Genomic DNA, 17,119 nt, shown 5'->3' with positions numbered 1-17,119 from the left:
GAAATATTTTCAATAAATCTTAACAAGCGTACATATAACTATTTTCCTGACTAAAATGTGATTAATTTTTTCCCTTCCAAAATGTATATGAATCCACTTTATAAAACAATGGTTTCAAGTTATATCTTCATTTCATAGTTGGTAAATTCCACAAGGGAATATTGTGGAATCATCCCTGTTTTCCAAATAAAAGAAGTATTAAAAAAGGACCACATACTACCACTTTAACTTGGCTAAAAAAAAACACCACTTTAAATCCAGGAGGGTGAAAAAGACAGCATCAGATTAAAATATGGTCCTTAAAATTGAATAATTTTAGCCTTATGAAAACTTGCTAGTTTTCCTAATTTTCCTCATTTTACCAAAGACCAGCAAAATATTTACCATGGCTCTATCTGCAGCCTGCTATTAGAGAAATTTTGTTATAAAATATTTAGTTTCTTCTTCTCCCAAATTATAGAGATTTGATTATTCTTCTTTAGTATTAACTCTTTAAATCTGTCTCCTCTCAGTTTTATCTTTTTCATCCAATTAACTCCTAACCCCCTTAGAAATTTTCTCATAGATTATACTTGCAATCATTAAGCTATTTTACTACTTTGTCACTGATGACATGTAAGTTATTTATATTTTTAGTGAAAAATTATACTGATGTGAATCTCTAACATGATAGACCAAAAGAATGTTTAAAATATTTCTAATAGAGGGCACAATCTCATCCTGATTTCACTTGTAAGAAGTGCCACTTATATCTGAAGCACCTATACAGAAATAAGATGACAGTTCACAGAAAGTTTTTATAAAACTGGAGATCACTTGAAACAAAGAAAAATTAGTTCATTTTCCCATATTAAAAAATAAAGTTGAGATTATAGTTACAAGAACATCTCAGTGCCTGATTAGAAAGCAGAGTACCATTAAGAATTCTGCAGTTTCATAATTGTTTGTATTTCTTTGGTGTTGGTTGTGATCTCTCCTCTTTCATTCATGATTTTATTAATTTGGGTCCTTTTCTTTCCTTTTTAATAAGTCTGGCCAGGGGTGTATCAATCTTATTAATTCTTTCAAAGAACCAGCTCCTAGATTCGATGATCTGTTCTACTATTCCTTTGGTTTCTTTTTCATTGATTTCTGCTCTGATCTTTATTATTTCTCTTCTCCTACTGGGTTTAGGTTTCATTTGTTCTTTCTCCCACTCCTTTAGGTGTATACTTGAGACCTTTCTTGTTTCTTGGGAAAGGTTTGTATTGCTATAACTTTCCTCTCAGGACTGCCTTTGCTGTGTCCCATAGATTTTGAACAGTTATGTTTTCATTTTCATTTGTTTCCATGAATTTTTTTTCATCCTTCTTTAATTTCCTGGTTGACCCATTCATTCTTTAGTACGATGTTCTTTAGCCTCCATGTATTTGAGTTCTTTCCAACTTTCCTCTTGTGAATTAGTTCAAGTTTCAAAGCATTGTGCTCTGAAAATATGCAGGGAATCATCCCAAACTTTTGGTACCTGATTTGTGACCCAGGATGTGATCTATTCTGGAGAATGTTCCATGTGCACTAGAGAAGCATGTGTATTCTGTTGCTTTGGGATGGAATGCTCTGAATATATCTATGATGGCCATCTGGTTCAGTGTGTCATTTAAAGCCTTTATTACCTTGTTGATCTTTGTTTAGATGATCTGTCCATTTCAGGGAGGTGGGTGTTAAAATCCCCTAATATTACTGTATTACTGTCGATGTGTTTCTTTGATTTTGTTATTAATTGGTTTATATAGCTGGCTGCTCCCATGTTAGGGGCATATATCATGCCAGATGTTTAAAATTGCTAGATTTTCGGGTGCCTGGGTGGCTCAGTGGGTTAAAGCCTCTGCCTTCAGCTCAGGTCATGATCCCAGGGTCCTGGGATCGAGGCCCACATCGGGCTCTCTGCTCAGTGGGGAGCCTGCTTCCTCCTCTCTCTCTGACTGCCTCTCTGACTACTTGTGATCTATCTCTCTGTCAAATAAATAAATAAAATCTTTAAAAAAAATAAATAAAATTGCTAGATTTTCTTGTTGGAAAGACCCTTTAAGTATGATATAGTGTCCTTCCTCATCTCTTATTATAGTCTTTGGCTTAAAATCTAAATATCTGATATAAGGATTGCCACCCCAGCTTTCTTTTGATGTCTATTAGCATGGTAAATGGTTTTCCACCCTCTCACTTTCAATCTGGAGGGTCTTTGAGTCTAAAATGAGTTTCTTGCAGGAAGCATATCGATGGGTCTTGTTTTTTTTTTTTTTAAGATTTTATTTATTTATTTGACAGAGAGAGATCACAAGTAGGCAGAGAGGCAGGCAGAGAGAGAGGAAGGGAAGCAAAGCAGGCTCCCTGCTGAGCAGAGAGCCCGATGCGGGACTCGATCCCAGGACCCCGAGATCATGACCTGAGCCGAAGGCAGCGGCTTAACCCACTGAGCCACCCAGGCGCCCGGGTCTTGTTTTTTTTAATCCATTCTGATACCCTGTGTCTTTTCATTGGGATATTTAGCCCATTTACACTCACGGTAACTATTGAGAGATATGAATTTAGTGTCATTATATTGCCTGTGAGGTGACTGTTACTGTATATTGTCTCTGTTCCTTTCTGGTCTGTTACTTTTAGGCTCTCTCTTGGCTTAGAGGACCCCTTTCAATATTTCCTGTAGGACTGGTTTGGTGTTTGCAAATTCTTTTAGTTTTTGTTTGTCCTGGAAGCTTTTTATTTCTCCTTCTATTTTCAGTGACAGCCTAGCTGGGTATAGTATTCTTGGCTGCATATTTATCTTGTTTAGTGCTCTGAATATATCATGCCAGTCTTTTCTGGCCTGCCAGGTTTCTGTGGATAGGTCTGCTGCCAATCTAATATTTCTACTGTTGTAGGTAACAGACCTGTTGTCCTGAGCTGCTATCAGGATTTTCTCTTTTTCTCTGAGACTTGTAAGTTTTCCTTTAGATGATGGGGTGTGGACCTATTTTTCTTGATTTTGAGGGGGGTTCTCTGTGCCTCCTAGATTTTGATACTTGTTTCCTTCCCCAAACTAGTAAAGTTATCTGCTATAATTTGCTCCAGTATACTTGCTGCCCCTCTTTCTCTCTTTCTTCTTCTTCTGGGATCCCAATTATTCTAATATTGTTTCATTTTATGGTATCACTTATCTCTCAAATTCTCCCCTCATGATCCAGAGTTGTTTATCTCTCTTTTTCTCAGCTTCTTTATTCTTCATCATTTGATCTTCTATCACTAATTCTCTCTTCTGCCTCATTTATCTTAGCAGTGAGAGCCTCCATTTTTGATTGCCCTTCATTAATAGCTTTTTAAAATTTCAACTTGCTAAAATTAATCAGTTAGAAAACAACAGGTGTTGGCAAGGATGCAGAGAAAGGGAACCCTCCTACACTATTGGTGGAAATGCAAGCTGATGCAGCCACTCTGGAAAACAGTATGGAGGCGCCTCAAAAAGTTGAAAATAGAGCTACCCTATGACCCAGCAATTGCACTATTGGGTATTTACCCTGAAGATACAAATGTAGTGATCCAAAGAGGCATGTGCAACCAAATGTTTATAGCAGCAATGTCCACAATAGCCAAACTATGGAAAGAACCTAGATGTCCATCAACAGATGAATGGATAAAGAAGATGTAGTATATATATATATACAATGGAATATTATGCACCCATCAAAAGAAACAAAATCTTGCCATTAACAACAACGTGGATGGAACTAGAAGGTATTATGCTAAGCAAAATAAGTCAAACAGAGAAAGACAATTATCGTATAACCTCACTGATAAGAGGAATTTGAGAAACAAGACAAAGGATCATAGGGGAAGGGAGGGAAAAATGAAAAAGATGAAACCAGAGAGGGAGACAAAACATAAGAGACTCTTAATCTCGGGAAACAAACTGAGGGTTGCTGGAGGGGAGGGGAGTAGGAGGATGGGGTAGCTGGGTGATGGACATTGGGGAGGGTATGTCCTATGGTGAGAAAAAAAAAAAAAAAGATTTCTACAGTTTCCCATTGAATCAGCAATAACAAAAAACCCAAAACGACAAACCTTCAATCCACACCATCTTTATTATATTGGTATTAAAGAACAGAAAAAACTGTAACACACATCATTCAAAAATCTTGTTTTTCTTTTGACATAAATAAATACAAAAATGGGGGCACCTGGGTGGCTCAGTTAGTCAAGCATCTACCTTCAGCTCAGGTCATGATCTTGGGGTCCTTGGATTGAGTCCCAAGTCGGGCTCCCTGATCAGCGGGGAGTCTGATTCTCCCTCCCCTCCTGCCCCTACCCCATACCCCCAGCATGCCTTCTCTCTCTAAAATAAATAAATAAATTCTTTAAATAAATAAAATCTTTAATTAATACAAAAACATTTTAAACCATGGTATTTACCTAATGATCTAAATACTTTAAATTGCCTAAATAGCAAAATGCTGCAAATAAATTACAGAACCAACAGATAAAGAAAAGCTTTCCAGTAGGCTTTCAAGGAAACAAAGAAGGTAGCATTTACCTCAGATCTCTGCCAAGGAAGGAATGTGATAGTTCCACTGGCATTAGCAAAATCGTCAACAAGGTAATTAATGCCATCAGATTCGATCTGTGAGATGGTGTAAAACAGATGCACATAATCCAGAGCTCCTCTGGTTCGCTCCACCACACACGAAATGGTGGATCCCTCCTCTGCAATCTGAAATTGAACATAAATTATTTATAAGTATGTACCAATTCCAATCAGTGATAAAATTATAATGCTTTCATGGAGTCCTTTTACCATAACCTTAATTCTGTAACTTTCTAACACTCTAAGGAGAGCTCTACATTCTTGTCTCACTCTTTTATACATTTTACAAAAATATAAAATACAGAAATTATGAAAGGAATTATTATAAACAGTTCACTGTACATGTAACTCATTCATTGATTCCGTGTGTGTGTGTGCACACACGCGCGCACATGCGCCAGGCACTATGTTGGACACTATGGTACAAAAGATTACAAGAAAAAAAAATGCCCAGTCTGTTCTGTGGATAAATCTAAAGGGGAAGACAAACTCAAAGTTTTATGAAAGTTGGGCATAGACAAACCAAATGGGGGGAGGAAGTAAGGGGTAGACAGTAGAATACGACATCAGGGAGAACATTCTAGGCATGAATAAAAGGTAATATGGATTTCATGAAATAATTCTGAGAACAGCAGAAGTAACAAGTGGCGAGAACCTTGAGAAATATCTGGTGAGGAGACAAAAGTCAGGTCAATGAGGGCATTTATGTTATACTTATTATTTTTTTTACAGTTTTGTCATATATACATATACATATGTATACACATGTCTGTAGGTATTTTTCAGACTGAAAATATTTTTATCTGAACACTTAAGATAATACTTAAAAATTATATGAAACAAGAAGTTTTATTTACTTTTATTATTTTTACTTTTTGAGAGAGAGAGGACATGAGCAGGGGAGGGCCAGAAGAAGAGAGAATTTCAAGCAGGCTCCACACCCAGTGCAGAGTCCAACATGGGATTCAATCTCATGACCCTGAGACCATGACCTGAGCCGAAATCAAGAGTCAGACGCCTAAATGACTGCCACCGAGTCTTCATATTCTTAAATTCTTAGTTTTTTAATCCAATTTTATTTTTATGTTAGTAAGCATATATGCAATTCATAGAAAAAAGTACTGAAACTCAATGAATAGAGCTCAAAATACAAATCCCAATTTAGATAATATCATTCTATTTTTCCTATCAATCATAAACACCTCTGTCAGCATTAGATAGGGTCATTTTGGTGCCAATGTTCGTGCTGGAAAGAACAGATTTGAAATTTACCCACAATAGGCAATACTCAAAACAGTTACCAATGAGCAGTGAAGCACCAGGATATGTTCCAATAAATCCTTCAACAACCTTACTTCAAAGAGTAACAGCAACCTTAGGTGCCCCATAGTAAATAAGACCAAGCATTTCTGGGACAATACTGTAACTCTTTTATTTGCCTGCAGGTCCTGGAATGAAAAGCCCAAAATGACAGGTGGTTGCTTAGGGGAGTCCCCAGTGTGTCTCCTGGTAGACACCCCCTGACCCAGACAGAATCAGAACTTCAAATCCAGTAGAACCTAAAACACAAGAGTGGGAAACACAAATTCTGGCAGTTGGTCACCAGGAGTGATGGAAGTAGGGCCACTCTTACTTCTACCTCTTGGCCCCTCAGCCTAGGTAGCCTAGGTACAGGGAACACTGGACAGGTATCAGCCACTGGATACATACAAGATCATGGCTGACAAGACACCCACCCTACAAGATGCAGTCCCTGAGCTGGCATATTAGCTGAGTCTATCACAGGCCATTCCCATTACTGTCATAAGCCAGCTGCTTCAGGTGATGTGGTATAGAGTAAGGGCAGACAATCCTATGACTGTGTGCCTGTTGTTATACCTCCTTCACATAAAATAAGTCCCTTTGAGGCAGGCTTCCCCATGGACACAACAGGCATTCTTTTAGCCTTCAGAAGATGGTCTGGCAGACTAGTAGGAACATAAGCTCATTAGCTAAAGTAAGAATTAATTCCAAGAAATAATTCCAATAATAATGAGCTTTTGCCCTCTCTGGAGTAAAACAGCCACACACTTAGTGCCCACTTCCATCCCAAATTTCATTGTCTCTAGTCTTGATGATCCCAAGCCCCTGCCAGACCACGTCATTAGCACTGCTCAAATTGTGTCTTCATAACTTCAGGCCATTTCTCCCTTCACATAAGATGAATGGCTAAGTGGGCTGTTCATTGATCTCTCCTCATCCTTCAGAGCCACTTGTGAATGGAGAGGCAGAGTGGTGGTGGCCCACTTTTAGCAAGCTCCAATAAATCAAGCCAAGTCAGGATGGGGTGAAGCCGGCTTGATTTTTCCTTCTCCACCAGTTAGTTACAGGTTTTAGAGGTGAAGGTCAAAGAGTTGACTTTTAAACATGTCCAGTATGAAATATCCAAGAGATGTGTCAAGTGGGCAGCTAGAGAAATGAGTTTGGAACTTTGGAGAGAGGTCATGGTTGACATGATAAATTTGGAAGGAATCAATATGCAAATGGTATTTAAGGCCACATACAAATGGTATATAAATATATCATTATACAAATGCTATTTAAAGACTGGATGAGAAGATAAGAGAACTATAGGATGGAAAGAAATGGACCAAGTATAATCAGTTATGATGTAACACTGGTTTTGAAATCATAAAACTGTTCCAATGCAACTCCTGTATCTGAGAGCATAACATGGATAATCCATAATCCATAATCCATAATCTGCAATGTGGACTTCACATTTGTTTATATGATTTCATCAACAAGAAACATGGTGAACACAGAAAACTGCACTGACCGGAAACAAGCCACAGCAGAACACACAAACACAACTGAAACATCTACCAGCTACTCCATGCAACACGTTTCTAGCCATACTTCATTCGGTCTAATGTGACAATCTTCCCTCCGATGTCAGATAACCCTCCTTCCATTATTTCACAAGAATATACAACCTGCAGTTTCCTCTGATGCATGTTTTTGCAAGCAAACTTAAGGGGTTTTTTTCCTAGCTATATACCATATTTCTTGCAGTATATAAGTATTAAACATTTATTGTATAAAACTGCTTATTAGGTCCCTTTCTTTTTACATATCACTAAGTTTTTGAGTAGTAGGAGTCTAACCCATTTCCCCCTTACATTCTCTGTTTTCTCTATTCAGTTTGGCATAGTGTAGTGATCTTTAGGAGCCCCTCAAACATATGATGGCAGGACTGAGTGCTCTGAAGGTGGGGCCCTCCAATCTTGAGGCTGCAGAGAAGAAGCAGCAGCACAGAGACCCAAGTGCTCAATAAGCATCTAATTTAATTCCCACCTTCTACGTAGGCATCTACATCAGCATTTTCATCACAGCTGTCAGTACATAAATGTGTGATGGAAAGAGCATGGCTTTAAGGTCAAAGTCCTGAGTTTCTTTACTCTATCACTTGGGACGTGATTTCTCCTTAAAATGAAGATCATAATGTCTCATGGATTTGGGTGGAGATAAAACAAGTACCTTCTCTGGTACCTATAGTAATACATTAAGTACTGTAAAATTTTTATATTTCTTCTCCTTGACAAACATACAGACACATACACAATTACAAAAAATAATGCTACATTCTCTCATTTTATCAAGAAATATATATGCTGGGGCACCTGCGTGGCTCAGTGGGTTAAAGCCTCTGCCTTCAGCTCAGGTCATGATCTCAGGGTCCTGGGATCGAGCCCTGCCTCGGGATCTCTGCTCAGCAGGGAGACTGCTTCCCCCTCTCTCTCTGACTGCCTACTTGTGATATCTCTCTCTCTGTGTCAAATAAATAAATAAAATCTTAAAAAAAAAAAAAGAAATACATATGCTTACATATTGAAAAAAAAATTTACACCCACTTTGTTCCCAATCATAATGGGAACACATATGTCCTATTATTCCACCCCAAAATTTAACCGGAATGAACATTTTTAATGAGTTATATTAATAAGCCACTAATCCCAATATATGAATATTGAACTCCCCCCTTTTAGCAGGAGGCATGGATGAAACAGATCCAAAGATACATTCAGGAATCATTGCATCTCCTTACAACTTCTTACCAAGTCAATGAGCATTACCATGCAGCACCTAAGACTAAGAAAGGAGCTTCTTACTTGCAGGAATCACATGGGGAAAAGCTATTTAATCACGTTTTCATTTAGTAAAGCCCTAACTAAAATGTATCAGCTACTATTTTTAACTTTAAAAAAAAAAAAACAGAAGCTATCTATACCCAATACAACTGTGTACAAATATGTGCTACATATAAAAGTTTCACAGAAAATCTAATGAATTAATAATTTATTCAATAAAGGAAATTACGATTCGCCGATTGGGAAGAAGCTTCAAATGTCAAAGGTCCATAAAAATCCACTTTTCATACTTAAGAATTTACAGAGAAATGACATAGTGTCTGAGATTTGCTTTAAAAATGAATTCAGTCAAAAAAAAAAAAGAGAGAGAGAAAACTGACAAAAGGCTGATAAATGTTGAAACTTAGCCGGTGTGTCACTGGGGTTCATTATTTTCTCTTGTTTTATATATATATATATATAGATATATAGATATATAGATATCTATATATCTATATATATATATGTATATATGAAATTTCCCACTTTAAAAAGGTATTTTTTAATTCAGATTTTTGATTCCCATCTCATCTCCCTGACAGAGATTCTGATTCAGAAATGGAGTCCTCAATCAGGAATGATGTTCTGGAATACACATGAGCTATTTCTGATTAAGGTCATCACACACATACTTTGGGTAATACTGAACCAGATGATGGCATTATTAATAACAGAAGATAATTAAAACAGCAAATAAAGAGTTAAAATATTTTTTCTCTTAAAATATACATCTAATTGCCTTTGGAATCATGATATAAGCAAATGTTTAGGCCCATATACGAGAAGCATAACATCAAGAAATAATCATTAAAACACCATCATTCAGTTTTTCAAAAGAAACAACAGTAGCCACTGCTGTTTTCTTTTGAGTCAAAAATTTCCTCAATCTTCAGATTTGCAGGAGAGTAATTACAAAGCTTAACCATCAGAAAAGTTTTTAAGACATATTTTCCCAGAAAAAATAATGCACTGAGCCATAAATTGGCTTTCTGTATTGGAACAGAAGATTAAAGCTAATGCCTAAAATTACACATCCAATTAATTTTTTATTGTGTTTCACACTTAGGTAAAGATCTGTGATATCAGATTACATCAATATCACATATCTAAAGGAACCTCTTCACATAACATACACCAGGCACTTAAAAACAAACACAGTCCAAGCTAAATAATATTCTCATTTTTATAAAGATCCTCTCAAAATGTCTCTAAATTTATTCTTTAAGCTGTGAGTTTATAAATATAAAATGCAATCCAAGTATTAGTTATAAAAAAATAACATTATGAAAAGCAATCTCATTACTTTATATTACTGGGTATATAAGACTGTAGGACATACAAAAATATAAAAAAAGGTGGAGGGAAAGTAACACTAAAGATTACACAGAAAAACAAAACACGAGAGGAAAACATGAGAATGTGGTTGCTATGCTACAGACCCAACAAAACTCAGTCATCTGTTCAATACAGATACCACCTGGAATCCTACTTGGCATGGCCCCATCAGGGCACTCAACAACATACAGGTTTATTCATTCTTCCGATTATAATTTACTAAGCACCTGCTGATTAGAAGAATATGGTGTACCTGGTTAAGATGGAACAAATCACAAAATAATTATCTACTCTTTCAACATGGCAAGTATAGACTATGTCATATGCTGCATATTCTAATTATTTAAGGTATGATTATGCTTTCGTTTTAACCTTCATATTATTTTATTTCATGAATCTATGAAACTGTAAAAGCATAACCTGACTTACAAGTCTTTAAATACCTTGACTGCCTTTAGCATTTTTGAAGGCATAAGAAAAAAAATTAACTTTTCACTGTCATTGCAACAACACAATGAAGACTCTATAGAAGCAATAGTGGTTTTTATTTCCAAAAATCAAGCAAATAACTATAAAATTTAAACCCTGCAGACAATTCCAAGCATAGAGTAAACCAGCAATTCCCACATTTTTAGTTTCAACATCCTAAACGCTCAAAAAAATTATTAAGAAGGAGGTTTTTGCTAATGTTGGTGAAATCTGATATTTGCCATTTTACTATTGAACACTGAAAAGAATGTAAAATTGATATATTAATTCATTTTAAAATAACAATAATAAACTCATTACATGCTAATATAAGCAGTGTATTTTATGTGAATAACTATATTTTCTAAAAAAAATTAGTGACAAAGGGGCACTGTATTATATTTTTGCATATCTCTTTTAATGCCTAGCTTAATAGAAGACAGCTAGGTTCTCATATCTCCTTTCACAATCAATTTCTCTGCTGTTACTTGTTATTTGGTTGAAATATATGAAAAATACCCAGCCTCACAAATATATGTAGCCAGAAAAGGATTTAAATAGTCTTGGCAGATAGTTATAGATATTCCTCCTCAACATTATACCCATTTGACAAGTGGTAGTTTCTTAGAATTTAGTTGCAATGTGAAATCAGACTCTAATACATTAAAACCCTTTGGTCTACCTTGTACTTCAAGTCACAACTTGAGTAAGCAATCAATAAATATTGATGATGATAAGAGTAATATTCCTGTCTTGAAATCACACCAAGATGAAAATATGAATTCTGTACTTACACTCTTAATATTTTCAGGAATGAAAATTCTATAATATTCCTGACAAATTCCAATGTTGGATCTGTAGACTCAACAATGCTTTCTTATATAAACCATCTAAACTTTACTCTTTCCAATATAGATATATTTTATTTCCCTCTCATTTGGGCTTGGAGAACAACGTGTCATGTTTTTTCTTCCTTTCCAGAAGTTCTAATAGTATAGGTGTTGTGGCCCACACAGCAAAGTTCCCTCTCCTGCCATTAAAGACTTTGATTGGTCCTGTTCAAATTCCAAGATTTCTATAAACAGGCAAAGCTACATACCTACATGGAGGTAAATCAACACCAACACAATCTATCAGTGGAACTTGTGAGACAAGCCAGCATTAAAAACTCATTACAATGGCCCACAAAGCCAGAGAAACACACAAAACCTATTCCTCATTTTGGGCAGGGTTTTGACATTTATGTTTTGTTTTGTTTTGTTTTGTTTTGTTTTTTTAGTTTGGTTGTTTATGCAGCTAACTGAATCTAAATGTGTTTTTTGTTTGAACTATGAGCCTTCCCATGTCTTATTATTAAAATACATTCATAAGTTCAACTAAGATTTATTGAATACCTATTATGTTCCATTGGAGATACAATAATGAACAATAACACCTTTCAAGTTCTTTTATCTCTATCGTAGAAAGGGATAGCCAATAAATAAGTAGACATTTAAATAACAAAGGGAATTTTAGAGTATAATTAATGTTACAAAAATGTAAAAGCAGGTGAAGGGATGGAGAACAGCCAGTTGGGAGAAGGGAATGGGCGATTAGCTTAAACAAACAAGTCTTTATTGAGGAGATGTCTTTAGAACTGCTGAATGACTGGCTCTGAAGATCTGGATTGACAGTGTTCCAATTAGAGGCAAGGAAGCCCCAGTGCCAAGAACGGAAATGAAACATGCAAGTCTGACTGAAACATACTGACCAAAGAGGAATCTGACCAGTATGCTGACCAGGAGGAAGCCAGAGCTACGGTGGCAGATGCCAGGTCATAAAGGGAATTAAAGGGAAGCTGATTTTACATGGCACCTTAATGGGTCTCACAACCTGATGAAGCCACCTGTCTTTTTGAAAATAGAGACGATGATACTAAAAATAGGGGGAAAGACAAACCTAGAAGTCACAAAACATAGGTTCAAATTCCAGTTCTTCCTACTGTATCTTAGGAGAAAAAAAAGTAAAATTAATATTTATTTAGTGCTGAGAACTGCCAAGCTTTGAATCAGGCATTGATTCTGTCTTATTTAAGTCAACTTGGGTTATTTTTTCACGTCTCTAAGCTTCAGTTTCTAACCTTATTAAGTGAAGAGAAACATAAGTAATATGTGTTGCGGCTGTATTATAGGTTGTCGGGTATATAAAAAATCTAACATGTAAAATTCTTTAATGATTGAATAATTAAAAATATTATCATTATAGGTAAACATATTTCTTCTTTAAGTTATCGATTTGTATGACATTTGCCCTCCCTAGAGTAGGGTATTCTAGTATTTCTGGTATAGAAAATGCCCACTATTTGAAAATCACTTATGATGATCACCAAACCAAAGAGCTAAGAAGGGCATTAAGAGAGTCCAGAGAGCTAGCTCCCCAATTTGAGCTAAATCAGGCCTATGACCACGATACTTTTTTTTCACCCTCTACTAATTCATGGCTTTCTTAATTGTTTCAATTTACAACAATGCCCTTCTAAATCTACAAGAATCGACTTGCAAAGGAAGGACTCTTGTTTCTTGGCATCCCTTCATGGGCATGGAGCTGTTGTCACACTCAACACCTGTGAAGTGGTGTCATGAGATCTCACATTACTGAACAGGAAACCAAGATGATTACGAATCTTTGAAAACTTTGATAAGGACAGTAAAACAGCCTATGAATGAAGCTGGCCAAGAAAGGTGATAAGGAAGGCATCACACCCAACACAGAGGAATGTTGTAACTACTCAAGTACATTTCACACACACACACACAAAACCCCTCAAAAAATCATATTTTAATAAAGTTTCAATTACTATTATTCAGAAGCTTTCAATACATATCATTTCACTTACTTATGCAGTATCCAGAGAGTAGCCAAAGAAAACGACACATGGAAATTCTGTGCATTTTGTGAAGTATATTAGCCTTAAAAAAAACTGCCAAAGTTTCATTTGCTAACTCGTTATTACTTCTATCAGCTGATTAATCCTCTGATTCAAACTGTGAACTTATAAGAGCAAAGACTTCATAATTCACTTTTGCAACCTTTGACTCTAGCATACTTCAGGGCTTATAGCAGATATTTAAGCACTTTTACCAAATGAAAGAAAGCCCACTCCCAAACTTCCAAACAAATCCACCTACAAGGAATTATTAACTCCAAAATTCCCCAAGCTCACTACTTACCTCTGGTATACAAGTTCCTGTGAAACCAAACAAGCCATTGGCATTGTCACTTTTTTGTATTATTAATCTTGCTGTAGTATTCTCTTCAGAAATGCGAGCTCCTCCATATACAGAGACTAGTTTAAGAATGAATAATTCTTCTCCCTCCTCTTCATTATCGTCTCTTGCAGAAATAATGAATGATTTGTTAGTTTCTCCCTGTCTGAACTCCAGATATCCAGAAACTGGGTGTAAATCACTCTTTGCTGGCATAGCATGAAGTTCATAAATTTCCTCCAGGGTAAGTTTCCGCTCATAAGACCTCACATCCTGCATCAAACCTGTAAATCTGTCATTGCCATTCATTCCTGCCCCAATTCTCAGTGTTCCAGGACCTGAAATTAGAAATGGGTTAATTGCTAAAGTATCCACAAGAATCTTTTTTTTTTTTTTAAGATTTTATTTATTTATTTGACAGAGAGATCACAAGCAGGCAGAGAGGCAGGCAGAGAGAGAGGAGGAAGCAGGCTCCCTGCCGAGCAGAGAGCCCGATGCGGGGCTCGATCCCAGGACTCTGAGATCACGACCCGAGCCGAAGGCAGCGGCTTAACCCACTGAGCCACCCAGGCGCCCCTATCCACAAGAATCTTGTCCCGCATTACAAGTGTGATTCAGAAAGTGAACCAACTGTGTTGAGAGGTTTTATTAGATAAGTAAAACACATGACGAGAATATAATCAAATAAAGGCTACTTTCTGTTACAATGAGACATGAATCTGTAATTGCTGGGATTTAAAATATTTTGTACTTGTGTATTTATGTGTGTATATGTATACATGTATGTATCGGTGTGAATTTAGATAGATGTTTCTTCCAGAAAATTTTAAAATTTCCTTGCACACCTAAGAATGCAATGATCCAATTCAGTCACAATTTTTTAAACTTTTTTATTACTATTCTTCAAGAACGTCAAGGCTTAATCTATTAGAAATACATCTTGAGTTAAATAAAGCTGTGAGAATTCAACAACAATTTTCATGGGCCAAATATAACTCTTTATCCAAACAATTAATGCAAAGGAAGCAGAAAAAGAAGTATTCCTCCCCAGGAACGGTATCATAGGCAAGTCTTACAGACTTGTTCATGGTAATCACAATATGCAGCCCGATTATATTACTCCATATCAATAACAAACTTTTTCAAAATTTATCAGTTCTTACTTCTTTACTTATTCCCTCTCCAATAACTCAAGTAAGACATGTATATAAGATGAGAGCTTGGCAGTGTTTTGGGGGGAAAAAGTACAAGCAATTTTTTATCAAAATCATCCACCAAGGCACCTTTTTTTTTCAAGGCACCTTTTTTTACAAGTCACTACCAGGTGGTTCTTTCAGGGTAGTCATAAGTATCCTGCGTCATTATCACAGTGACCCCTTGTGTTCTCCAGTGGTTCTGGGCGGACTATTTAGTAGTAAGAGTAATATATCTACAACAGGCAGAAGTATGGATAAACATTATCAATGATACTGGGCAAAAGAAGCCAGGCCCTCAAGTATACATGCTGCTCAATTCTATTTACTATTTACTATTTAAAAAACTATTAAACTACTAAAATTATTTAAAAACTATTACTATATTTAAAACTGTTTACTATTTAAAAACAGGAGAAGCTAATCTTATGCTCTTAGAAATGGCAATACAAGGTGGGCAGGCTGGTGAGTTAGTGACTGGAGAAGAGCCAGGGGCTTCTGGAATGCGGTTTCGAGCTCTGGAGGCTAGCTACACAGGTGCTGAAACTGATGCATTTAAAGTTTTAAAAACTGATCTACTTGTATAGTTGCAACATGTACACTTTTATATATTTTATACTAAATAACATATTTCATCAGTAAATTTAAGTTTTATATAAACTTTAAAATTCTCCTTTCCAAGTTACAAATTACAAAAATAACCTAAGTTCCTTACAGTAAACTAAACAAGGAAAAGAAACACCCAGCTCTCACTTTCCTCAATCTTTCCCACTCATTCTAACAACATGCCATAACCAAACGAATCAACGTATTCACACAATCAAAAGGTGATTAATTTAATACTACAAAGTGCTATAAACATAATCCTTGCAGTTGAAATCAGTAGTGTGTACATGTTGTTTCCTTTGCCCGTCTTTTTTTTCTATTGGGACCAAAAAGACAACCAGATATCCAGTTCAGGAGGTTCAGAAGGAAAGTATTCTATTAAGCTATAACTGTACAAGCTGTGCTTTACTTTCTTACTAAGTAAAAAAAAAATGATCACATCCTAGGATAGTGGGCCTGGGAAGGAAATGGTGATTATAATGGAGATAACCAATGTTTGTGTTTAAATATGCACAAAGATATATTTCTCAAAGAAACAGCAATAATCCAGCTTAAAAACAACAAAGATTATTTCTTCAAACCTCTCCATAGAATTCACCACTTTATCTACTGATACCATAAACCCCTGTAAGGGCGCCTGGGTGCCTCAGTCATTAAGCGTCTGCCTTCGGCTTAGGTCATGATCCCAGGGTCCTGGGACTGAGCCCCGCATCCGGCTCCTTGCTCAGTGACAAGCCTATTTCTCCCTCTCCCACTCTCCCTCCTTGTGTTCCAGCTCTCACTGTGTCTCTCTCTGTCAAATAAATAAATAAAATCTTTGAAAACAACAACAACAACCCTGTAATTGATGGGCTTTTAAAAAGCACTTTTTCTTTCTTGATTCCTCTTTAATCTTATGTCCACCACACTTCACCTCCAACAAGACCTCCCAAGCAAGAATTCCCCAAACACAATATACTCTTTCACATTTCTACATCTCTGCTCTTTTTTCTAAAGAGAATTATCATGCCCCATCCCTCTTTCTACCAGTGGAAGGATGAATATTCCTCCATCATAATCTTTTCCTTTCTTCCTACAACACACTGAAGTGATCTCTTTGCATCTCTCTCTCCCAGAATCTATTTTACGTACCCCAAGGGCAGAAACTGCCTGATTCATTTCTGCAACACTCAGTACAGAACTTATGGTCTTGGAAGGTGTAAGTTTGATTTAAAGAAATTAAACCAATACACAAGCAGATTTTTTTAATACCTGTTAGCCTTCTTAAGAAATCAAAATTTTTGATCAATTAGATTTTAAGCCAAAGACTATAATAAGAGATGAGGAAGGACACTATATCATACTCAAAGGATCTCTCCAACAAGAAGATCTAAAAATTTTAAATATCTATGCCCCTAACGTGGGAGCAGCCAACTATATAAACCAATTAATAACAAAATCAAAGAAACACATCGACAAGAATACAATAATAGTAGGGGATTTTAACACTCCCCTCACTGAAATGGACAG

General features: G+C 36.3%; 1 protein-coding gene across 1 annotated transcript in view; it reads right to left on the bottom strand.

The window, feature by feature from the left end:
* The window catches only part of ADGRV1 (adhesion G protein-coupled receptor V1), a 548,798-nt gene that overhangs the window by 450,024 nt on the left and 81,655 nt on the right, over positions 1-17,119 (bottom strand). Inside the window, exons 22-23 of the mRNA XM_047730885.1 lie at positions 13,776-14,149; positions 4,544-4,720 (exon numbers count right to left, since the gene is read on the bottom strand). Coding sequence (XP_047586841.1) covers positions 4,544-4,720; positions 13,776-14,149 — 551 coding nt within the window. The remainder of the gene's footprint in view (positions 1-4,543; positions 4,721-13,775; positions 14,150-17,119) is intronic.

The sequence above is a fragment of the Lutra lutra genome, chromosome 5 (assembly GCF_902655055.1).
Source record: "Lutra lutra chromosome 5, mLutLut1.2, whole genome shotgun sequence".
In the NCBI taxonomy this organism is placed as follows: domain Eukaryota; kingdom Metazoa; phylum Chordata; class Mammalia; order Carnivora; family Mustelidae; genus Lutra; species Lutra lutra.
This window is presented reverse-complemented; position numbering and strand designations above follow the sequence as displayed.